This window comes from Microcaecilia unicolor, chromosome 4, assembly GCF_901765095.1.
Source record: "Microcaecilia unicolor chromosome 4, aMicUni1.1, whole genome shotgun sequence".
Taxonomy (NCBI): Eukaryota; Metazoa; Chordata; class Amphibia; order Gymnophiona; family Siphonopidae; genus Microcaecilia; species Microcaecilia unicolor.
In genome coordinates this window covers 320,323,834-320,349,732 of record NC_044034.1, presented here as the reverse complement: position 1 = coordinate 320,349,732, position 25,899 = coordinate 320,323,834, and the positions used below count along the sequence as shown (strand labels likewise).

The window sequence follows — 25,899 nt, the reverse complement described above, 5'->3', positions numbered from 1 at the left end:
GCCGCCATTCCTCAGAAGTTGAGCCCCTGGGTGCAGGCGGCCAGCAGGACTTACCAGACAGGGCATGAACTGGATATCAACTAGGCTGAACAGGGACTGAGGGTCAGAGGGGAAAGGAATATACATGGGCAGCAAGGCAAGAAACTGGGCTAGGACTCACAGACAGACAATACTACACAAAGCAGGAAAAGCTGACAAGCAGCCACAGAAACGGGGTACAAACACTGACAGATAAGAGACAGGACTGAAAGCTGCCACGCAGCCACTAAGAAAGAGACACAGACAAACAGAAACTAGACCAGGAAGACAGACCAGAAACAAGACTAGGAAAATAAGCAATAAACCTAAACTAAACTACACACAGACTAACTAGAACTGGACAAGAAACTCAAACAAGAAACAAGACTAGGCAGAAGTGCAACAAAGCACCAACAAACCAGATGCAAAGGCAAACACAGAAGTTTCCAGGGGATTAATAAAGCCCATCAGCTGCGGAAGCTCAGCTGCAGGAATCACAAGGCAGCTACGGGTGCTGTCCAGGCACAAACAAGAAAAGCAAGTCTGGCAGCCTGGAAGATCCGGACCGGAGTGGGCTGAAGTCTGGAACGGGTGACAGTCCATAGCAGCCACCAGTTCTGGCCACCAGAGGGCGAGGTGAGCACAGACAAACATTCACATACGTGACATCAGGTATAATTTCATCATCATGATCCCCTAGTTGTGGAGTACTGCAGGGTTATCCTTTAACTCCCATCTTATTCAACATTATGATGATTCCCTCAGGTAATTTACTGGAACAAAATGATTTTCCAATGATGTCACTTTATACATTCTTTTCGCCAAAGATATAAACGATATAACTCAAATTAAGTATTTCACTGAGGAGTCCTGGGCATCAAATTTCAAATTAAAACTTAACACAGAGAGAACCAAATTCCCCATCATCACCAACCCTTACCATCCCATGACTCTCAAAAATTTCAAGATTGATAACACCACATACCCACAATGAAAATCCTCGGAATCACATTAGACCAATTTCTTTCATTAGAAAATCTGGTCTCTAAAGTAGTTTCAAATGTTTTCCACACATTATGAAAACTCAAATGGATAAGACCATTTTTTTTTACCAAGCCAATCTTCCACACCATTGTTCAATCCTTAGTCCTAACTAAATTTGATTATAGTAACTCTGTTTATGCTGGCATCAAATGTGGTCTTCTGAAAAAAACTGAAACTGCCCAAAACACAACGGCACACCTTATCTATAGATCTCCTTGATTTGCCAAAGCCTCTCCTCTTTTATTTAAACTACACTGGTTAGCAATCCAAGAAAGAATATCGTTCAAACTATGCATTTTCATTCACCAAATCCTATATGGAATATCTCCATCCTATTTGAATGATGTCATTGAATTATTTCCTTGCAATGCAATAAAATCTTTTAGAAAATATCTTACCTTACATTTCCCAAACTGCAAGAATGTTGTGTACAGAACCATACATAATGCTAAGTTCTCATATCAAAGGTACCAACACATGGAACCAGTGGTGTGCTGGAGCAGGCTCTCACAGGCTCGCAAGAGCCGGTTGTTAAGTTTTTAAGAATTTTGGGAGCCGGTTGTTAAGTAGGGCCCTCCATGGCTACTTTAACAACTGGCTCCCAAAGTGTGGGCTTGAGCCCCCTGCTGAATTCTCTTTTACTTTGCTGGTGAGGATGCTGAGCCCTGCCAGCCTAGTAAATAGACTGCTGCTGCTCCCCGCTCCTTGTTTCCAGCTCTGAGCAGCAGGCTGGGACTTCTGCAGCATGTGTGAGAAGTTTCAGCATGATGCTCAGAGCAAGACATTGGGAGTGGTGGCAGTCCATTTATTGGCTGCCAGCAAAGGTATGCCTAGTGAGCCCCCACGAAGGGAGAGGAGGGAGAGGCAAGTGTTGCCCCCCCCCCCCCCGGCCACCCCTAGCCCTTCCAACTGCAGAGCTGGCTACGTCCGGAGAAAGAGCCTGTTGTTAAAAATTTACTAGCACACCCCTGCGTGGAACTCACTACCCAAACAGGTTAGACATATTAATGATTATCATGTTTGATCTGTTCTTACTGTACACCGCCTTGAGTGAATTCCTTCAAAAAGGTGGTAAATAAATCCTAATAAATAAATAAATGTCATTTCGTAGCTCATTGAAAACCCATTTCTTCAATCTTTTGACAAACCAATGAATTCAACCCACATTAATGCTATGCCTGACAATTCCTACTAATCCAGTATCCTCAAGAACTTTCTATCATAGAATCCATTTCCTGGTCATCCTTCCTTATATTACTGATTACTTCTGCATAATCAAATAGCTAATCTTCCTCAATCTAGACTCCTTTTGTCTGTCTTCTATACTCCTTAAATTATTCACATTTCCATTATAATGGTTCAGTTAATATGTTTAGTTTTTTTGTATATGATCTACTGTATTATCTGTTTAATATAACATACTATGTAATCTTCAGATATTATTAACATGTTAGCCACATTGAACCTGAGTAACCCTCGGGATAATGTGGGATAAAAATGTCAAATAAATAAATGATAAAATACTCTTTGCTATACAGAAGTCAAGCATTTCAGACATAGATCCCCTTGATCAGTACCCGCAGACCAAGTCAGTAGATATCCACCTCAGTAGGGTCCACTTCAGACTTCACGACTGGGCTGTCAATTGTTGGTGTTGAAAACTGAGTGAGGTGTTTGGGATAAGTGAGCGATAAGTGAGACTAAGAAATGGCAGTGCATAAAAATCAAGAAATCGGCAGTTCGCTAAAGGTGTATCCAAACAGCGATCCCAAGTACCGATTCATCCGCGATTACCTCCTACTGAGATTACCTCCCGCACAGCAGCATCGGGTCTACAAACTCAAACGGTTTGGCGTAAAGCCAGAACAGACGGGAGCGGAGTTCCAGGTGGTGATCCAATGGGTGGATAAGCAGGCAGGCAGTTCAGGATCTGCTTACCCTCTGCAGGAAGGCAAACCCACCAGGATCCCCACTTCAGCTGGTTGACCCTAACAAATTAAGGAACCTCAGCGATTCCCTATCAAGGTGACTATAAACCCTATAGAAATCCTATCTAACCTCCCAGCTTTAACTGCTTCTACTTCAATAAACCACAGACGGAGGTACTTTTGAACAAGACCATAAGTGTATCTGACAAGACCGGACCGCGCTGCCTATAATCGTACCTCCACCCCTACCCAGAACTGTATGTAGCCTTTTAAAAGAACTGAGTACCCACCACGGTTCCCTAAGTGTCTTCACTCTGCCTAATACACCAAAGTAAATTTTGATGCTATATTGCACTACATTGCAATATATTTGTATGTGTATATTCTGAGCCTATATTGCACTGCTGAATGTTTCTATATGCAATATATGCTATAACGTGTATATTCTGATGCTGTTTTGCATTACTAAAGGTTCATATATGTTATATATGCTGTTGAATGTTCATATCCACCTACCCTCAACTTACCATTAACTGCTCATCAAAATGATCTTCCTAAAAATACTTATCGTCATTCATTCACTTGCTCTTATCCTTGCAACCTCCAAAACTCTCCCTTCGGATATCAACTTCATACCAGTTCTTCATTGCCACAAAAGACCAACCAAACTAATTACATCTTCACAAACTGTCCACAACCATAGAAACCCATCTCAACTTAACCAGTCATCATTGAAAGAAGACAACTTAAGAAACACCATAACATTAAAAACGTCTAAAACAATTAAAACCAAAGCACAAAAACAAGACAAATTATAAATATTCACCCGTCATCTCATGCTACCAAACCTTACTTGTTCGTGTGGGATATATGAATGCCAGATCAGCAGTCAACAAAACTGAAATCATTTCAGACTGGATTAAGTCTGACAATCTTGACCTGCTCTTCCTCACAGAAACTTGGATCTGTGACTCTAAAGACCCCATCATACTCAACCTTTGCCCTCCTGGATACAAAATCTTACACTGGCCTAGAAAAGAGAAAATTGGAGGAGGTATAGCATTAATCTTTAGATCCAACTTCTCCTCTGAACCCATCTCAGAAAGCATTACCCTGCAACTCGAAATCGCCTCAATCAAACTACAGCCCTAAGCTATGCGATCACCTGACTTGTATTCTATTTTACAGACCCCCCTGTAACTGAATCCACAACCACTCTACCTTCATGGACTTTATATCTAATTCGTGCATCAACGACCCTAATGTAATTTTATTAGGTGACCTAAACCTACATCTAGAGGACTCCAAGTCTGCCCACACCCGAGAATGCGTGGATCTTCGTTACCTATGTGATCTCATCCTACCTCCATCGCAACCCACTCACATCAAGGGTCACTCGCTTGATGTTATCTATTATAAATTCTCCACCGTCCAGAACTTCATTATATCCTACATTGATTGGTCTCCCACACCATGGTCTGATCATTACAAAGCATCCCTAACCTTGCAATGGTGTAAAAAGGGCCAGTCCAAATCACGTGACCCTATAACAATCCTCATCAGAGGACGGATTGACAATGATAATTTCTGGAAACACATCTACGCGAATAACTGGTCAACACAACCAAACTCAGATCTCTTCCTTACAATCTGGGATAACAGATGCAAAATGATTTTGGACGAAATTGCACCACTATGCCCCATGACTTTATGTAAATGTAACCCTTCACTGTGGTTGAATGACTTACTGAAAAACCTAAAGTCACAAACCAGAAAACTTGAAAAAGCATGGAGCAAATAAAAAAATAACCTTACCGTTAATACATGGAAACAATCACAAAGGAACTACAAATACGCCATTAAACATGCCAAAAAAGCCTATTATACACAAAAAATCACAGTGATTGGTACAGATATAAAAAAAAACAATTTCAACTTATAAAAAATCTTCTAAACACAGATCCAGAGACAACATCACCTTCAAACCGTCCTTCGGCTGACCAGTTAGCTAAATACTTCAATGATAAGATCATCAATCTTTGCAAATCGATCTCTCAAGACAATTCCACTGTTGACACCTTTCTTGATGAACTGGACCCTGGATTAGATGAAGTACCGGCCGACCAATCTTGGACTAATTTTACCCTCCTCACCACCGAAGAAGTCACTAAAACCATCTCTAAAATCTCCAGGTCTCACTGCCACCTTGACCTCTGTCCCAATTACCTTTTGAAAGGCCCCCAACATGCTTTATCTCAGATCTCATCACCCACATAAACTTCCTACTTCAATGAGGCTCCTTCCCCACCAAACATGGCAACATATTACTAACACCTATACCAAAAAACCCAAAGAAACCTGCAAACGACATTACCAACTACCGTTCAATTGCCTCGATCCCTCTAATTACTAAACTGATGGAAAACAGAGTGACCTCACAACTCAATGAATATATTCAGAAATTCTGCCCACAGCACAGAAATGGTCCTTCGTACATTAATATCCAAATTCAAACAAGAAATAGCAATTGGAAACAACATCATCCTTCTACAATTTGACTTATGTAGCGCTTTTGACATGGTAGATCATACTATCCTTTCTAAACTTCTGGACAAACTTGGGATTGGCGGCAATATCATCAGCTGGATAAAAAACTTCATTACCACAAGATCCTACCAAGTCAAAGAGACCACAAATATATCATCCCCATGGTCATCAGAATGCAGGGTACCACAGGGATCTCCGCTTTCCCCGATACTCTTTAATCTTATGATGATTCCCCTGGCCAGGTTACTAACCAAACATGGCCTTATTCCCTTCATCTATGCTGATGACGTCACCATATTTATCCCCTTCAAATCCAATTTATCAGAAATCTCTGATAAAATTACTACTGGTATGACCACCCTATCCTCTTGGGCTAACGCCTTTAAGATGAAATTAAACAAAGAGAAAACACAGTGCCTAGTCCTTTCATCTCAATTCTCTCCACTCCTCCCGACTACTCTCAGCACCCCAGATGTTAAACTCTCCATATCCAACAATCTAAAAATCCTTGGAGTAATGATAGATAGCCATTTATCTTTTGATTACCACGCTAAGTCCATCATGAAAAAAATGTTCAATATGATGTGGATATTGAAACGAGTGAAATCTTATCTTCCCTTGGTCACTTTCCGGAACCTAGTACAATCCACAGTTATTACCCACGTACATTACTGCAACAGTGTTTTCTTAGGATGTAAGACTCAAATCCTGAAAAAACTTCAGACTACCCAGATCATGGCAGCCAGACTTATCTTTGGCAAATCAAGATTTGAAAGCGCATCACCTCTTCGAGAGAAGCTTCATTGGCTTCCCATCAGGGAAAGAATAAACTTCAAAGTCCATACAATGATTCATAAAATCATATATGGAGAATCCCCTAGCTGCATGAATGACCTGATCAACCTCCCAATTAGGAACAGATCAATGTCCTCACATACTTACCTCAACTTACACCTTCCCAACTGCAAAGGAATTAAATACAAAACCTCCTATGCATCCATTTTCTCATTTGTGGGCAGCCAGCTTTGGAACGCTCTACCAAGATCCAGCCGAATAATTAATGATTACCCTTCAGAAAAATGCTGAAGGCACATCTCTTCAAGCAAGCTTATCCTAACGACCCAACTTAACCTTATAAGCCCACCCACACATTTCCTGTTCTGAAGATGATTATACCTTAAACCATGTCTTCCAAACTCCTTTACTCATCCCCAGTCTTCTCGTCTCCATCTTCCCTACACCATACTCCTCCCAGTCTCTTTCCTTTTGCCTATTTTGCCTTGTTTACCTTTCCATGTTCAATACACAAATCCTTAAAGCCTTACTATTACTATGTTTATTACAGGTTGTAATACTTTATAATTCTATTTACTGTGTAAGCCGCATTGAACCTGCTGTGTGTGGGAAAGCGCGGGGTACAAATGTAATAAATAAATAAATATCAGTAATATTGCAACCTGGCCAGATTTGAAGGAACTTCTTATCAGATTGAAGACTCCGCTTCCTGCTAGTGCAGCTGAACACCTTTTAGCTGTGCTGGGTTAATGACTCACAAGCACACTCACCTGAGTGACAAATTGGTTTTAAGAATGTAGTTTTACTAAAGGCAAAGTGGATTGAATTGCAGAGCAATAAAGTTGTTGGGATAAAAATGTCAACAATATTTGCATTCATTGTAGTTGTAGTACTTTTACTTTTTACTCAAAAAGTCATATTATTTAAGTATTAATGTGTACGTTTATTTTTTCTTTTGCTCAAGTACTTTGACCTAGTACTTTGAACAACAGTGCACAGATGTAGCATTGAATAGCATACAAGGTATTTTATCATGGTCAGCAAGGGAAGATGTTTTGATCTTAAGGATCTCTTTCCAGAGTCCTTCCCTGCTTCCGCTATCTCTTGCACTCTAGCTCCCTGCCATCAATTACCCTTCTGACACATTCTTCTTCCCTTCCTTTGCTACTTCTACACAGATTCAGACCTTTTCCCTTTGGACATTTGGCCTCAATTAGTGCAGATGATTCTGTGCACCTGGTAGATGTTAGCTGCTTTTCATGGCTGCAACTTTGCTCCTTCTGCTGGTGAGGCTTGGGTCCCTGCCTGTGGGTGATACTTCTCTTCGCTCTGCTACTAGCAAAGGATTGGGTCCCTGAGACTATGAGTTCCTGCTGTGCCTCTTCTGGTGGCAGTGACCTGAATTACCTGCCTTCTTTTTTTTTTTTTTGGAATGCATAGGTTTGCTTGTGCAAATGCAAAGGATCCTATTCAGATAGACAGATGGGACCTCCCCAATAATGCTATTGCTTGGGTAAAACACACCTAAAAAATCTGCTGGTATGTCTTCTTGTTCCTGAAGACAGACAGCAGCATTTTCTAAAATGATTGTTCCTTTCTACACCTACCGTATAAATATTATATCTATCTATATATATATATTTATCTATAGCTATCTATATATCTATATCTATGTATACATATATATGGCTATATGTAAAAAAAAAGGTTGAAATTATGCTAGCTAAGGCAGAGTAAATTAAGCATTGAGATTTCTGTACATGGTATATATTTCTGTAAGTAATTTTAAAATATTTTCATATTGGGTGGTTGTAGAGCCAGAACCGTTGATATTGTTCCTTTCTCCCTCTCAGGAAGAAAAGTTTTGGTGGCACTGCTGGCATGGCATTTGTGGGAACTGTGTGCTCCAGAAGCCATGCAGGAGGCATTAATTCGGTAAGAAGTTTTCAGAGACAGTAATACTTAATGTTAAAAAGGTATAGCCAGTATATACATAGCTCTGAATGAGATAACTTGAGATATTTGGGTTCTGTGAGGTTGTGACTTGTTAAGAGGTCACTTTGTGAGAGTGGACTTGGACATCTCTATACTGGTTTCCCTGTTATACTATTATTATGCATCTGAAATAAAGTTAGAGCAGTTCTATGAAGTGCAGCCTTTAACTATTGTGACTTGCAGTAATACTTAGAACTGAGCACCCACTTAAGTGCCATTTGCATGTGTGAATGTACAGAATACCTGCACACTCATGGGTAAGTGTACACTTGTGCATGTAAGTGGCAGCAAAACAGCTAAGCGCTGTTCTGTAAGGACACACATAAGCAACATAGCGTGTAAATGTATATGGTGTGTTCATGTGGGTGGAGCATGGGAAGGGCATGGGTGGTGCTGCCATTTACAGAATACTGTAAGTTAAACGTGCTCTTGCTGCATTTAGGCACCTGCGGTTACCCTAGGTCTGTGATTGGTGTAACTGCAGATGTCTAGATTTTAGGCACCCCGATACCAGTTTACGCTAGTTTTCTGTAGTGGTATCTGGGCACCTAGATGCCATTATACTATGCTATGAGAGCCTGTTAAATAATGGCATCTGGGTGCCCAGAAACCATTATATAATACTAGAGTAAAGTGGTATCAGGGTGCCTAAAAGGAGGTATCCACTTATTGAATTTTCTCTTGTATGCTTCAGAGCTGAAAAGCAAACTGAACAAGTCCCAATCTTTGCCATGTATAACCTTTTGTCTCGCACTCATTTTAGGACTAAGTTTTTACTTCATCATTTGCCTCTGCAAATTTCAGCAGAACAATGTTCCTGCCTTTGTTTTTCACTCAATATTGTGTATGTGCGTTTCCTTGTTGTCATACCAGACCAGTCAGTCCATCAGAGACAGAGAAAAATAGTTCTTGTGATTCATCCCTTAAGGGTATTATGCAGCCCAGAATGTTCAGCATTTTTCTCTGTCTCCAAGCATATGGTTGCTGGACAGTATAGCTCCTCTGTGGTGCTTTTCAACCAGGTCCTACCACAGATTTCCTGGGTGTTAGTTGAGCAGGGGGTTTCCTCTTGGAGGATGTTTGCTCCTTTTCTCTTAAAAAAAAAAAAAAAACAAACTAGAGAGAGAGAAACTATAGTTGAAGCTGGGCGACACCTGGTGGTGCCAGGGCCCTCCACTCTCCCTCACTACGTCACTATTCAGTGGTTGTGGAATTTCGGCAGGCTACAGGCTGAGAATGATTTCTTCTGCTGTGAATGGGATATCTCCAGATAAGTTTTATTATTTCAATAGGGTTTTCTTCAATCCCGATAAGTATTTTTGCCAGTCCCCTTTGCTGTGCGACTTCTAACGGTGTCTGTTCAGGGTGGGAAAACCTTCTGTGTTTTTGTCTACCTCCTCTTCCCACACTCCTCTTTGTTTTCTTTTTCTTATGTGTAACTGTGTTTTTGTTCTTTTTCCCAAGGGACCGTCCCTTTTAGATTATTTCTGTCAGTAATGCATGACTTTGGGGGAGTGGCAAGATGGTGTCGTGAGAGTGATGCCAGAAGGCAGCATTTTCTGTGAGCTGGGGTTTTACCTTTTTTGTTCATAATTTCTTTTTCATTATGCTGTATACGAAAAGAAAGGGAGTGGTTAGAGCAGTTCCCTCGCAAGCTTGGATCTCTTCTCCTTTTCAACTGATGCTGTACCGGTTTGCCACAGTTACTCCTGTAATTATTTCCGGAGTGCAGAGCCCTGCAAGAGCGGTGAATGAAGGAGTGCCCTTTGCTATGGGGCTGGATATCTCATTATTGTCTTCGGATTCCAATCTACCACCATAGCAACCTTGTTGACACCGGTGTCAGATTCTCAGAGGGTGGAAGTTGCGACTGGGTTCTGTCTGTGAGGGAGTGTTGTGTGAACAAAGGATTGTCGATGGAGTAATTGAAGGAGCTGGGATAGTGGCTGCTACCTCTGCAGTGGTTACTCTGGAACTTATTGGAGAGGCCTTCAAAGCTTGGATGCAAGAATAGCGGAATCTATGACTGAGGTAAAAACTCTGACTGCTAAGATAGACGAATTAGCAAAAAGTGTGGATTCTGTGAAGGAGTTTGTTAAGCAGTATAATCAAGTTAAAGAAGTATCAAAGCTCTTCAAGAATTTAAAGCAGTCATAGCAAAGGATAAAATGTTTCTTCACAGGTAAATAAATAAATAAAATAGAGCAATTGGAGAATTATAATAGGAGATTGAATCTCCAAATTTTGAATGTTCTTAAATCCACTGGCATTCTCCATGGAAAATAGTTCAAAAATATTTGTCTGAAATTTTAAAATTTGCCCCTGAAGCTATTCCCCCATTGAATCAAATTTATTATTTGCCAAATGCTTCTAAATTGTCAGGAGATAAACCAGGGGTTCAAGTTAAGGAAGGTGGAATTGATTTGAATAAATTGTCAGTTATTTTGGAAGAATCTGTTTCAGAAACCACCAAAGGGCCACTTTGGTGGTCTCATTTATTTTTGATCAAGATTGGAACGCTGTAATGAGACTCTATTTTCATAATTCACAGATTTTGTTTTGTGGCCAAAAGATCTAGACAACTCAAGAAAAGAGAAAAGTTTTTCTGGCCATGAGGCAGGAGACTAAAATTACTGGAGCATCTTTTTTGCTATCCTACCCTTGTAAATGTTTCTTTAAACATGGTGGATAAAAGTATGTGGTTTCTTTTACTCCTGATCAGTTGAGGACCTTTCTAGATACGAAACAGTTTCTGGAAGGGTAGAACTAACGTGGAATGGTAGGGTCAGGGAGGTTTAGCCACATTAGGCCTTTTCTGTTAACTAAAGTTTTTATAATTTACTAAGATGAACTCCTTGTCTTTCCTCCATTCCTCTTGTTCTTTTGTGGTCTAAGAAAGATGGATATTTTTCTAAGCTTTTTTGGATCTATTCTTTCTAATCAGGATTCCTTTGTGTTTATCCCACGCATTTTTTAAATTCTGTTACCGTTTTCATCACATCTCCACCACTTCCCATGGGAGGGCATTCCAAGTACCTACCACCCTCTCAGTGAAGAAATACTTTCTGACATTATTACTGAGTCAGCCCCCTTTCAACCTCAATTCATGTCCCCTAGTTCTACCACCTTCCTGTCTCTGGAAAAGGTTTGTCTGCAAATTTATACCTTTCAAATATACGAACGTCTATCATATCACCCTGGTTTCTCCTTTCCTCTAGGGTATACATGTTCAGGTCAACAAGTCTCTCCTTATACGTCTTGCTACGTAAACCCCATACCATTTTTGTCGCTTTTCTCTGAACCGCTTCAAGTCATTTTACATCTTTAGCAAGATACAGCCTCCAAAACTGGACACAGTACTCCAAGTGGGTCCTCACCAATCACTTGTACTGGTGCATTAACACCTCCTTTCTTCTGCTGTATCGACATGTTTATTCACGCGTTCAAAGAAATGAAGCAAATTGGTGAGGCAAGACCTCCACCTCCCTTGGCAGAATCAATGCTGACTCTGTCCCATTAAACCATGCTTGTCTACGTGTTCTGTAATTTTATTCTTTATAATAGTTTCCACTATTTTGTCCAGCACTGAAGTCAGGCTTACCAGTTTGTAATTTCCTGGATCACCCCAGAATCCTTTTTAAAAATTGTTGTCACATTGACCACCCTCAAGTCTTCAGGTACTACAGACAATTTTAAAAACAGTTTACAGATCACTTGCAGCAGATCAGAAATTTCATGTTTGAGTTATACCCTGGGATGTATAGCATCCGGTCCAGGTGATCTATCACACTTTAACTTGTCAATTTGGCTCAGTACATCTTCCAAGTTCACTGAGATTTCTTTCAGTTCCTCTGCATCATCACCCCTGAAAACCATTTCTAGTACAGGTAGATCTCTTACATCTTCTTGCATAAAGACTGAAGCAAAGAATTAATTGAAACTTTTGTATATAGAGCACTCCCTTCTTGCCTCTAAAAGGAAGCTGAACAGAAGAGACTAAAAAAAGCAAGCCCTTTTGGCAAAGGAAAAACACTTTAGAGTTCAGTTTGTCATTGCCTTACTAGATCAAAAATAAGGGAATGTTATATTCAAAGCTGTCTGATCTGAAAATCCAAACAGCTCTATACACTCTCTACTATGGCCTTGGCCTTCCTGAGTGTTCCTTTTGTTCCTTCCTAATCTAATGGTCCCACAGATTCCCTCACAGGCTTCCTGCTTCTGATATACCTGAAAAAGGAGTTACTAGGAGTTTTTGTCTCCATAGCAAGTTTTTCTTCATATTCTCTTTTAGCCTTCTTTATCAGTGCTTTGCATCTGGCTTGAGAGTGCTTAATGCTGCTTCTTATTTTCTTCATATGGATCCTTTTTTCCATTTTTTTGAAGGATGTTCTTTTGGCTCTAATAGCCTCTTTCACCTCACCTTTTAACCACGCTGGCTGTCGTTTGCTCTTTTTGCCACCTTTGTTAATATGTGGAATACATCTTGTCTGGGCTTCCACGATGGTATTTTTAAATAATGCCTGATTTAAAGTCCTAACTGTCAGGAGTGCTGGAAGTCAAAATTACTGCTGGACATAAACCAGCTTGACAATATTAAACCAGCTTCTTTCCTCATATTTTCATAATCGCCCTTTCAAAAATTAAAGGCCGCTACAGTAGATTTCCTTAGTGACTTCACTCCAGATATCAGCTTAGATTTGATCATGTTATGATTACTGTTTTCCAGAGAGTCCAACACTGTTATCTTTCTTACTATGCCCCGCGTTCCACTAAGTAAGGATTTGATCTAAAATAGCTCCCCCTCTTGTTGGTTCCTGGAACAGTTGCTCCAAGAAGCAGTCATTTATTACATCTAGAAATTTTACTTCCCTAGCACTCCCTGATGTAACATTTATCCAGTAAATATTAGGATAATTGAAATCACCCATTATTATAATGTTGCCCAATTTTCCAGCTTTCTTAATTTCTGTAAACATATTTTCATCTGTCCATTCTGTCCTGGTGAACGGTAGTACAGCCCTACCCGTATATTCCTTCCCTTCACACCTGGAATTTCAATCCATAAAGATTCCACACTGTTATCTATTTCATGTAGAATGTTTATTCTGTTTGACTCAATTCCCTCTTTAACATATATCGCAACCACCACCCCCCCCCCCCCCCTCCAGTTTGTTGCACTCTATTATTATGAGCAGCATACCTGACACAACAGCTGGTTTGGTCTGATAGTCCTACAGAATTTGTTTGGTGTCTAGAATTCAACTCCACTCTCCTAGGCCCATTTTTCATCTGCTCTAGGCTGTACCTTCACAAGAAGACTGTATATAGTTTGAGATTAATTGACTCTGATTGGTTTTGCCGTTGCAAGCCCCTATTGTCCTTGAGTTGTTTTTGGTGAGCCTGGTAGCTATGAATGCCCATATGTGAGAAACATTGTCCTGCTTGTCCTCGGAGAAGGCAAAGTTACTCACCTGTAGCAGGTGTTCTCCGAGGCCAGCAGGACACTTAGTCACACATCCCCTCCCACCTCTGTTAGAAATTGTATTCTTTTGCTTTAATATTGTACTGCTGGTCCCATGCTATCATCCTGGGTGGGAAGACACTCGTACATGTGTGGCGGGATGCTATAGAATGTTGGGTAGTGTCCACACCAGGGCTCCCTCAGATGATGTCACCCATATGTGAGAATGCGTGGCCTGCTGTTCTCAGAGAACATGTGCTACAGGTGAGTAACTTTGCTTTACCTGTACTATCTCTGAGTTGGCAGGTTGCTGTGGAAGTGATGGCATAGTTTCTGCACTTCTAATATACTGGCACTGTCCTGGACAGATTTTTTAAGAAGGTGTAGAAGTGCAGATTCTGCAGCATCTCAGGGAGGAATGGCAGAGGTTTGAGGAACTGCTGGATTAAGGAAAGGCTTACCTTCTGGAGTCACCCTTGGTTGTTTAGCAGGTGAGCTGTCAGGAGGATGAGAAGATTTATGGTTTTTGGCTGTCCCTGCATCAGGACTAGAGGTGTTTGTTTACCTCTTTTGTCTGGATAATTATCAGACTTAAAGGAAGCATTTTTTTCTTTTTTTCTTTTGTTTACCTCTCTGAGGGCCTAGTGAGTGGGGGGCTGAACTGAGCTGTCAGACTGAAAACAATAATAAACACTGCTATTTTGAGATGTTGAAGCTCTTCTGAGGAGAATCCGAGGCAGTGAAGAGGAGTGCTGCGCATATTTCCATAGATGTAAAAGGCTGGAGCTCAATGAGGCACCTTGAGAATCCCCATGTACTTACTCAGAAAGTCATAGTCTGACTTTTCTGAGCTAGAGGAGTGCTGGTACACCAGGCTCCATTGGTGATTTCACCTAGAGTGTGCCTGCATTCCCCTTGCTGCTGTATGGAGAACTAGCTGTATTGGTAGCCCCCAACAAAACTCACATTTCCCTTTCTCAAGGGCACAAACTTAATTAACCCATTAGTGCCCAATGTTGCCATAATAAGCCATATGGGAACAAATTGATTTGTTCCCATATGGGAACATCGGGCACTAATGGGTTAGGTAAGGGGTCTTGGAATGTCCTCTGCTTTTACTAAGCTTATGTTTGTAAAACTGGTAGTGGAGGTCTGTTGGTAACAACTGAAGGAGCAGGAAATGCACCACTATGCCATGCTGAGTGTATATGTTACAACTTGTTGTTTCTTTTGCTTTTCTTTTAATTCTCCTTGTCCTCTTCCTTTTGTATCATTTATCCTTCAAGTCTGCGTTTTTACACGAATCAAACTTAGTTTCAACCACCAGAGCTACCTCCTTTTTCTCTTCCATGTCTCATCTCCCTCCTGGCTTTTTATTCTGAAATGGGCATGGAGAAGGCTTGGTACAAGTTGTGGAAGCTAGAGAAAGGAAATGAAGAAGGCCGCAGAGGGAAAAAAAGAAAGCTTACTAATGTAGATCAAACAAATACTAAAAACGTTTAGTCCTTCTCGACAGCCTTTCTGTGTTTGCCTCTCAGTGGTTCTAACTCTTAGCTTGGTATTTGTGTTTAGTTTCCACATCATAATATTCAGAGTTTTGCATCTATCGTTGCACACGAACTTGGCCACAACCTGGGGATGAATCACGATGATGACAGACAATGTCAATGCAGCGTTGCGACCTGTATCATGAACTCAGGAGCCTCGTGAGTCCACCTTTCCCTTGTCTATTCCTCTGAATCAGATAGACAAAGATTTTTCAGAAGCAAAGGGCATTAATTTACAAGGAAGGTTTTAGACAGGTGCTAGGTTTGATCGTCATACCTTGTGCTTTGACCTGGACATCAGCATGATGAGCGTAACTTATATAAAAAGGACATAGTCTATATATGTCTTTAAAGTTCTTTGGGATAAAAGTGCTATACAAGTAACTAAACAACAATAACAACAAAATAAGTGGCTTCTGTAGAGAATCTCTCTTTTTAGGAAATTCAGAATTGCATTTCCATGAATGTAATGGGAGGAAGGGAAAAAAGAGACCATTTTTCTGTTGACTCGAAATGCTGAGGAAACATTTTTTCCCCACTGTGTAGATATTCACCGACCTGTCCTAGGTGACTTAGGGGCTCATTTTCGAAACAGAAAAATGTCCAAAAAGCAGCACAAAGCGGCTTTTGGACTTTTTTTTTTGTGTGCCAAAAACATCCAAATCGCTATTTTTTGAAACCTTTTTAAAGACTTTTTCTATGCAGTTCGTCTGAAGTGCGTCCAAATCACAAAGGGGTGTGATGAGGGCGTGTTGGGGCGGGATTTGGGAATTCCCAAGACTTGGACGTTTTTCTGCCATGTAATAAACCAAAAACGTCCAGGGCTAAAACCTAGACGTTTTGGTCTAGAGCTGTTTTAAAGACTAAGTCACAAAAAAGTGTCCTAAATGACCACTGGAGGGATTAAGGCATGACCCCCCCCCCCCCTTACTCCCCAGGTAGTCATTGATCCCTTCCCACCCCACAAAGATGTGAAAGAAACTGTACATACCAGCCTGAATGACAGCTTCAGGTGTTATGGCCAGTCCTATTAGAGTAGCAAGCAGGTCCCTGGAGTAGCCTATTGGTCGATGCAGTGCACGGTAGAGGAGAGAACCCAGACCCATATCCCAGTCTTACACTTGTGGTGGAAAGTGTGAGCCCCCCCAAACCCCCCAAAAACCTACTGTACCCACATATAGGTGGCATCTGCACCCATAAGGGCTATTGTAGTGGTGTACATTTGGGTACACTAGGTTTTTGGTAGGTTTGGGAGGGCTCACACTTTGGTGAGATATGTATCTGGGACCTTTTATGTGAAGTGCACTGCAGTGTTCCCCTAGGGTGCCTCATTGCTCTGCTGGAATGTCTGTGTGGCCAGTCTACTAAGAATATTGGCTGCTCCTACACCCAATGGCTTGATTTTGTGCGCTTTTCACTTGGATGTTCGTTTTTTTTTTTTCTAGACATGGTCCAAAAAGATAGACTCACTGAGTACAACAATATCTAGCAAATGACCATTTCTGAAACAAAAATATAGACATTTTTCTGTTTTGAAAATTGCTGTGTTTACCACTTGAATTTTGGATGTTCTCAGCAAAACGTCCAAAGTCAGATTTAGACGACATATCGAAAATGCCCCTTTTAGTCATCTGTAGGAATTTGTTTTGTTGGTTTTAAAGAAGTGTGGAATCTTCAGGTAGACAGGCCCTCCATGTAACATCTGCTCTAAGATATGTTACCTCTTGCTGTTAGATCACAGGGTATTACATAAGAACATAAGAATAGCTATATTACATCAGACCAATAGTTCATCTAGCCCTGTATCCTACTTCCAGCAGTCGTCAATCCAGATCACAAGTATCTAGGAGAAACCCAAATAACAACATTCTATTCTACCAATGTCGGGGCAAGCAGTGTCGTCCCCCATGTCCATCTCAATAACAGACTATGGACTTTTCCTCCAGGAATTTGTCCAATCCTTTTTTAAACCCAGATACGCTAACTTCTGTTACCACATCCTCCAGTAGCGAGTTTCAGAGCATAACTATTTTTTGAGTTAAAAAATAATTCTTCCTATTTAAAAACAAATAGGAAGTATTTCCATGAAATTTCATAGAGTGTACCCTGGTCTTTGTACTTTTTGAAAGAGTGAAAAATCGATTCACTTCTACCCGTTCTGCACCACTCATGATTTTATAGACCTCAATCATATCCCCCCTCAGCCATCTCTTTTCCAAGCTGAAGAGCCCTAACCTCTTTAGCCTTTCCTCATACGGGAGGAAGTTCCATCCCCTTTATCATTTTGGTCGCTCTTCTTTGAATCTTTTCTAATTCCGCTATATCTTTTTTTGAGATACGGCGACCAGAATTGAATGCGATACTCAAGGTGAGGTCACACTATAGAGCAATAGAGAAGCATTATAATATTCTTCGTCTTATTTTGCATCCCTTTCTTAATAATTCCTAGCATCCTGTTTGCTTTTTTGGCCACCGCCACCACACACTGAGCAGAAGATTTCAGCATATTGTCTACAATGACACCTAGGTCTTTTTCTTGAGTGCTGACTCCTAAGGTGGACCCTAGCATCAGGTAACTATGATTCGGATTATTCTGTCCAATGTGTATCACTTTGCATTTGTCCACATTAAATTTAATCTGCCATTTGGATGCCCGGTCTTCCTGCATTTTTTTCACAATCCACATGTGTTTTGACAACAGTTTTGTGTTATCTGAAAATTTAATCACCTCATTCTTCATCCAGATCATTTATAAATATGTTAAATAGCACCGACCCCAGTACAGATCCCTGTGTCACTCCACTGTTCATCTTCCTCTTCTCCATTGAGAAAAATGGCCATTTAACCCTACCCTCTGTTTTCTGTCCAATAACCAATTCCTAATCCACAGAAGGACATTGCCTCTTATCCCATGGCTTTTTAATTTTCTCTGGAGTCTCTCATGAGGAACTTTGTCAAAAGCTTTCTGAAAATCTAGATACTCTACATCAACCGGTTCATCTTTATCGACGTTTATTCACTCCTTCAAAGAAATTAAGCAAATTGGTGAGGCAAGACTTCCCTTGGCTTTGAACCTATGCTGACTCTGCCCCATTAAACCATGTTTTTATGTGTTCCGTAATTTTATTCTTTATATTAGTTTTCACTATTTTCCCTTCACTGAAGCCAGGCTTACCGGTATGTAATTTCCTGGATCACCCCTGGAATCCTTTTTAAAAATCAGTATTACATTGACCACTAATATCAAATCAGAAATTTCACGTTTGGAGTTCTTTTAGTACCCTGGGGTGTGTGCTATCTGGTCTAGATGATTTATCACTCTTTAACTTGTCAGTTTGGCTCAGTACATTTTACAGGTTCACCGAGATTTTTTTCAGTTCCTCTGCATCATCACCCTTGAAAACCATTTCTGGTACAGGTAGATCTTACATCTTCCATAAAAACCGAAGTAAAGAATTCATTCTATCTCTGTGCTGTGGCCTTGTCCTCCCTGAGTGCCCCTTTTGCTCCTTCATGTTCTAACAGTCCCACGGATTCTGTCACAGTCTTTCTGCTTCTGATGTGCCTGAAAAAGGAGTTACTATGAGTTTGTCTCCATGGCAAGTTTTTCTTCATATTCTTTTTTAGTCTTCTTTATCAGTGCTTTGTATCTAGCTTGACACTGCTTTTTATTTTCTTCAATTCCGTTTTCCATTCTTTGAAGGATGCTGTTGTGGCTCTAATACCCTCTTTCATTTCACCTTTTAACCACACTAGCTGTTTGCTCTTCTTTCCAACTTTGCTGATACCTGGGATACATCTGGTCTGGGCTTGAATGATGGTATTTTTTAAAACATTGTCCATGCCTAGTTTAAAGTCCTAACCTTTGCGCCTACCCTTTTAGCTTCTTTCTAACCATTTTCCTCATTTTTTCATAGTCACCCTTTTGAAAATTGAATGTTGCTACAGTATATTGCTTCACTCTAGATATCAGCTCAAATGTGATCATGTTATGATCACTGTTTTCCAGAGGATCCAACACTGTTACCTCTGGTAGCATTCCTGCATTCCACTAAGGACTAGATCTAAAATATCTTCAACTAATTCAAGAGCACTGTACAATTTATGCCCTTAGCGTCCTTGATGCAGCAGTGAAAGCACTATGAAAAACTGGCCACTGTCGAGATTATAAGATTGGGCTTGCACCTACATTTGTTGAATCAAGGTTGAGCACTTAGTGAAGTTTGATTTTTTTTTTTTTTTAGTTCTGTCACTGCCACTGATTTTTAAACTAATATTTTGTGAATTTATCAGGGTGTTATGCTAGTGGAAGGTTTTTGTGCCAGTAATTCAAAGCTTTTTGAGCACAGAGCACATTCTTCAGTTTCTGAGACTTTTTCTTCCACACATCCTTCACTAGTGATGATTATTTAGATATTGGAAATTTGTAAAGGTTTTGTTTGGGAACACAAAGTAAACTTTGATAGATGGAGGATTGAAGTTCAAATCAATTTATTTGGAGTATATAATTAAAAAGATTTACAGTGTTAGAAGACCTTTTCATATCTTATTAGACATTACCTGAACACCCTCCTAATGCGAGGTGCTCAGTGCATACAACTTTGCTTGGGAGTTAAAGTATGGCTTTTATTTAGCTCAGATTAATAGGTACACATTGATTGATTAATTAATTTAAATTAAGGTCTGATTAAAGAAATATGTAGAAATTTACAATCCCTGTGTTTCAGTAAGATGTTATGTTTAATGTTTCCACACAGAGTCAATACCACACATTTACTCTAGCTTACCCCTTGTTTGATGAATGGACTTAGACCTTCTAGATGCTGTGAGGCCAGTATAACCTGAGCCACTTACCTGGGTTGAGCTCTGGGACTCAGGCCACCAGTTAGGCAATGCTCTCACTTACTGTTCCAGCTCCACAGCTAGCACTAAGTCATTTAAGGTTGCACTGGTCCTGAACTCACAGTGGGCTTCAGAAGACTATTATTTAGGTCTGAGTTCCTATCAGCTTTACAAATCAGGAACCACACAACACTCTGAAGGATTCTGAACAGTTGAAACATTTATTAACTTGTTAACTGATAATTCTTCTGCATTGATCTCAAAACACAATCCATGTTATAATTCCAATTTATGCATTCAGATGGTCATAAGCAATAGTTCTTATTGGGGTTATACACAAGTGCAGAACCCTAAGCCTGTCCTGTAGCCTGTTCTTTCCCCGGAATGGATTTATGCTTCTGATGTACTTCAATACCATCAAAAGATAACACTTCTAACCGTCTTCCTTCTTCAAGGTATTACCTCGAAGATTTCTGGACCAGTCACGGGTAAACCAGTATGAAGCCGTGGTTTTGGGTTGGACTCCCCAAATCTGCCCAAGTCTGGTCTCCTTATTGACTGGTGTGGCTTAGACAGTTCTCTGCCCCTTAAATCCAATACAGTAGAGTAGCAATACAGGACCTCCTTTAGCTTTCCACGGGTCATCTGGCAGGGGCTATAGTCAAGACTTCAGGCACCAAGGACACGCATTCCCCCTCTGGACTTCCTTTATATAGCCTCTGAGCTTGAGCTCCTCCCGGGTCCTCCAGTCACTCCCCTAGTGTCTTGCAGCCCAGGATACACTTTTATCATAGTTCCCAAACTAACTCAGGGTTACACCTGTACTGATCCAAAAGAGTCTGATTTAAAAACAGAATTTCACTGTAGCAGCATTTCTGATGTTAAACTTGATATGAATAGGAATTTCTTACATTTGCCCAGGGAGAAATCCTTGCTCTCCCCTTCGGGGAGTCAACTTTCTTCATGGCACATCTTTCTAGTCCCTCTACTGGGCTGGAGTCCACCATTTTTCACATACTCCAACTCACTCATTCACTTTCCGTCTCTCACTCTTACACTTTCACTTCTATCCAGGAAATCCCATGTTACAGAGGATTTGTCTCCATAGCCATTAATACCATATCCTGTCATTGGCTGTTGACAGCCTAATATAGAAGTAATGAAGCTTGGACATTCATGATTGATCCATCTTAATGAGGATTATGGGAATTGGTCCTATGATGCAAAGGGCAAGTCAGCTAAAGGATACACAACCCATTCTTTGATAGTCCCATCAAAGGGAAGTCTCTACAGACCTACCCTCTGACCACCTTCATGGGCAGGATAATTGTCTGAGATCATTGTGGCCCTACTGACCTAGCACCATGGTTCTTCTGTTTCATGATTTCACCTAGAGCAAACAGTCCAGCTCCACATTGCAATGCTGTTTGGTACACCAGCCTGGATCAATAATTCTGACAGCTTAATTCTTCTAAAAATACAGTTCAGGCCTGCTCTGGACAGCTAGGAAGCAAAGCCTAATTTAACCTTCCCTATAGGCTCAAAAACACCCCAAAACTAACCATAACAGTATATTGAGTATAATAGCACTGGATTCTATAAGCTGACTGGGTGATGCTTTCTGAATAAATTAAACTGTTTGATGTCTAAAGCTATGCTTTGGGGGTATGAACCAGGGGTATAAGTTATTACCGAGCATGGGTAATTATGCCAGTAGCCTTTGGTAAGGACTTAGAGCTCCTCAAGAAAAATGGCTTTTAAAAAATACATTGTTAGCAGATTTGTGCTTTGTGTCTTCTGTTTTTTTCCCCAAGCAGGCCATTTATCTGTTTGCTTGTTTATGTGCTGTAGAGGTTCAAAGAACTTCAGCAGCTGCAGTGCTGACGACTTTGAGAAACTGATCTTGCACAAGGGTGGAAACTGCTTACTGAACATCCCCAGACCTGATGAAGCCTATAGTGCCCCCTATTGTGGCAACAAGCTAGTGGATGTCGGGGAGGAGTGTGACTGCGGGTCAGCAAAGGTTGGTACCTAGACTGGATTAAAGACTAGGGTTAAAAAAAAAGATGATTGGCTCCTCCTCTCCCATCTTTTCAGAATCCTAGCTCAGGCTCACTCAGAGATCCTTGTATAAAGCAAGACTTCTTCATTCTGATGCTGGAAGAAATAACTTTGTACATTCTGATGTATTAATTTTAAAATGTTACATATTTACAGGAATGTGAAAATGACCCATGCTGTGAGCCAGGGACATGTAAACTCCGCTCAAGGGCTGAATGCGCATATGGAGCCTGCTGTAAAAACTGTCGGGTAGGCCCTTGCATTTGTGTATCTGTGGTGTACTTGTGTCAGCATTTGTTGTGGTGCTATGCAACAAATGAGTGCAGTGAAGCGCTTGCTGTAGCAGAACATCGGTGATGAGATGGCATCTCTCATTCCAGGGCCATAAAGATTTTGTTTACTGAACAAAAATCTTTTTCCAAATAATATTTCTAGAAAAAGAAATTAGTATGAAATCTGCATAAATCAGTAAGCAGGACTGTGAAGTATCATTTTAAGCTCTCAGCCTCTGGCTGTACCTTGCTGAAACTTGCTGCTCTTGTAAGCCATTTCTTTCTTTCTTTTCTTTTTTCTTTTCTTTTCTTTTCTTTCTTTCTCTCTCTCTCTCTCTCTCTCTCTTTTTTCCCACAGTTCCTTCCTGGAGGCTCCATATGCAGGATGAGCATCAGTGAGTGTGATCTCCCAGAATACTGCAACGGATCATCCCCCTTCTGCCAGCCTGATGTCTTCATACAGAATGGTCACCTATGTCAAAACAACAAAGCCTACTGCTACAATGGCATGTGCCAGTCCTATGATGCACAGTGCCAGGCTATCTTTAGTTCAAGTAAGAGTGGTGCCTTTGGGGGCTATTTTTGGGAGGGATAATTGAAAGCATCATTAAAAAAAAAAGGAATTTGGGTAACTAAATGGTCCAGCAGCACTTGTTCAGAAGACTTGGGCTACAAAGTAATATTCATAGCTCCAGGGAGGGAGAGAATCCCAGTCTGAAATTTGAGTGAAGGGACCTCTGTGGTTTGTATATATCAAGATAACTGGGCTGAATGAGAAGAGGATTAAAATATGTGAGGTAGAAGAGAGACACCCTAGGTTGCTGCAAAGTTTATAGTTCCATTTCCCAAACATAGCACTCTTTGAATTGCCTGATATTACTTTGTTTCCTGGTGCAGTTGTAGCGCTTCCATTGGGGCATATATTTTGACTATACTTTGGCTGATATAACCCTGGAAGCAGATGTACTGTCAAAACGGTTTTTTGGATTTTGTGAGCATTGGGTGGTCCAAATGGGGTACAGTGCTGGATATCCTTTTTGATAAGATAAGTGAATTATTTGTACTTTCCATGCACCTGTGTGTGTAGGTTTAAAAATGTATATGAGACTAGATTTGGTTTTGGAATTGTTTTTGATACGATATTTTTGTATCCATAGTAAAGTTTTGCTAGGAGGTGGAAGTATGACAAACGATTAAGAACTGAAAAGGGTCTCGAGCTTGAAAGAGCTCTAAGATCATTCTTCTTGTGGTTCTGATGTCATTTCCTCCTTGTTTCTTTAATTACTTGATATTTTCCATTATCAGACACACTATTCTCGTCTTGGAGTTGTCTCCCTTGTTTTTTGTCATATTATGTGGGGAGTTCTTTTTCCTCTATTTTTTATGCTGTTGACTTTTTCTCATAGCAGGGACTAGTGACAGGAACCTTTTGTCCATCCAGTTTCTATAAGTTGTTCAATGTTCTACGCGACTATTTCTTTGACTCTTTTATGTGGAGGATTAGCTACTCCTGTTTATGTGTCATAAAAGTTTCCTCAGTTTTCAATTGTTATAATTTTCCCTGCCAAAATTCTCTTTCCATTTGTCAGATGGTGCTTGGTCCCCCCCCCCCCCCCCCCCCCCCCCCCCCCCCCCCCCCCCCCCCCCCGCAAGTGTTTCCTGGCTGTTTGATTCACAGTAATCAAATCCAGACATTTATTAGCTCTCCTCAAGTAAAAAAAAAAAAAAAAGGATTTTACCCCTTACTAGGACATGTGCCTCCTATTCATTGGTTCATTGTTGTATGCTGCAGTTTGATTTATTTTTGTAATTTCTGGTGCAGTCAACTTAATAGTTACAGTAGCTACCTGAATAGTAGATACATATTCTACTAGTTTTCTCTCTGTTTAATTGAATATCAGGCTAAGTCTGTTCTTATGTGCAGCATTCAGTCATTAATTGCAGTTAACTGTATTTAGTTTTTCCTGTATGGAGTTCCTAAGAATCAACTGTTCTTATCTTCTTCAGCCAGCTGCCTATATTTTGGCATAAATAGCCAAACATGTAGTGCACAGTTTCTTCTATATATCTTCCTGGGCTTCTCAGCTCCTGTGTGTGCAGTTGTCCACCTGGGTTGCAAATTGCTCCAACCACCTGGATTATGCACTTGCACCCACTGGTACGGTTGCTCAGTGGCACCAATATTGCATACTAACTGCACCCACTGGTATTGCATAGCGGTGACATCCAGCTGTGTTGCATGATGGCGGTGACCACCAGTGTGGCACAGGATGGTGGCACTCCTCTGGGTTACTGCCCAGTAGCAGCAGCCATCTGTATCACTCTTCTAAAGTGGCAGCTGGTATAGATGTCCTGCAACTTCTACGTATGTTGCTTATGCTACCTTCATCTCTGTTGTGTAATTGCAGTAGTCACTGTTTGCTTACCTGCAATAACTGGATTGTTCCATAGTTGCAACAACCGCCAGTACTATTCAGTTTATGCAGCTGCCTATTTTCTGTGCCTTCTAACAGACTTTGCACAGATCCGGTATTTCATAGATGTGACAACCATCTGTCTTAAATGATTGCACAATCAGCTGTGCTGTGCAGGTGAAATGGCTGAATTTCTTCTCTATGTTCAGCAGTCATCTACATGTCCTAGGGGAAGATGCACTAAAACAATAGTTAATGCCCTTCCCTTACTGATTCCTTAGCGAATCGGTAAGCAACGGGAATGCATCAAGGAAAGGGAATGCAAATGAGCTGCTCGTTGTAGCTCACTTGCATTTTCTATTCCCTCAGAAGCCAGTCGACCAGTAGAGCATGCGCATGTTCTGATCGGGGGGGGGGGGGGGGCGCAAGCTGAAAACAACCTTGGAGGGAACTGTTGAGAGAACTGTGCTTGTGGTCAGTTCAGGCAGGTAAGAAAAACAGGGACATCCTTTTTTTTCTTTTTCTTCAGAGAAGTCCTTCCTAATTGCAGGTAGTACGCCCATCACAAAAGCTGCAGGAAGACGTCCAGCTCATGTTAGACGTCCCTGATGAGCACTTGGATGTTTTTTTTTTTCTTTTCTTTTTTTTTTTTTAAACCATTAATTTTATTATTTTCATATATATATTTGACAGTGAATAAAACATTACTAATACATCAAAATTGCTAGCCAAATCCTCTTGAACATGCCCATTTAACCAAAACATAACTGTCTCTTCCAATCTCTCCTCCCCTCCCACCCACCACCCCTCTTCTCGATAGACAATCAACTTAATCTTCCCCAACCTTATTGTCCAGAGAGCCGCTGCGAGGATAACCATTGTTCGTATGGCTTCCAAATTTTCTGATGCTGCATTAACCGGCCAGTCCGCATTGCCGTAAGCTTTGACATCAGACTGATATAGTCCAACTTCTGC

The 25,899-nt window shown here is 40.8% G+C and overlaps 1 protein-coding gene across 2 annotated transcripts in view; it reads left to right on the top strand.

The window, feature by feature from the left end:
* The window catches only part of LOC115469357 (disintegrin and metalloproteinase domain-containing protein 9-like), a 240,843-nt gene that overhangs the window by 122,410 nt on the left and 92,534 nt on the right, over positions 1-25,899 (top strand). For both annotated transcript variants that reach the window (XM_030201903.1, XM_030201904.1), the window contains 5 exons: positions 8,186-8,267; positions 15,361-15,494; positions 22,029-22,200; positions 22,395-22,487; positions 22,869-23,064. In XM_030201903.1, the coding sequence (XP_030057763.1) occupies positions 8,186-8,267; positions 15,361-15,494; positions 22,029-22,200; positions 22,395-22,487; positions 22,869-23,064 (677 nt within the window). The remainder of the gene's footprint in view (positions 1-8,185; positions 8,268-15,360; positions 15,495-22,028; positions 22,201-22,394; positions 22,488-22,868; positions 23,065-25,899) is intronic.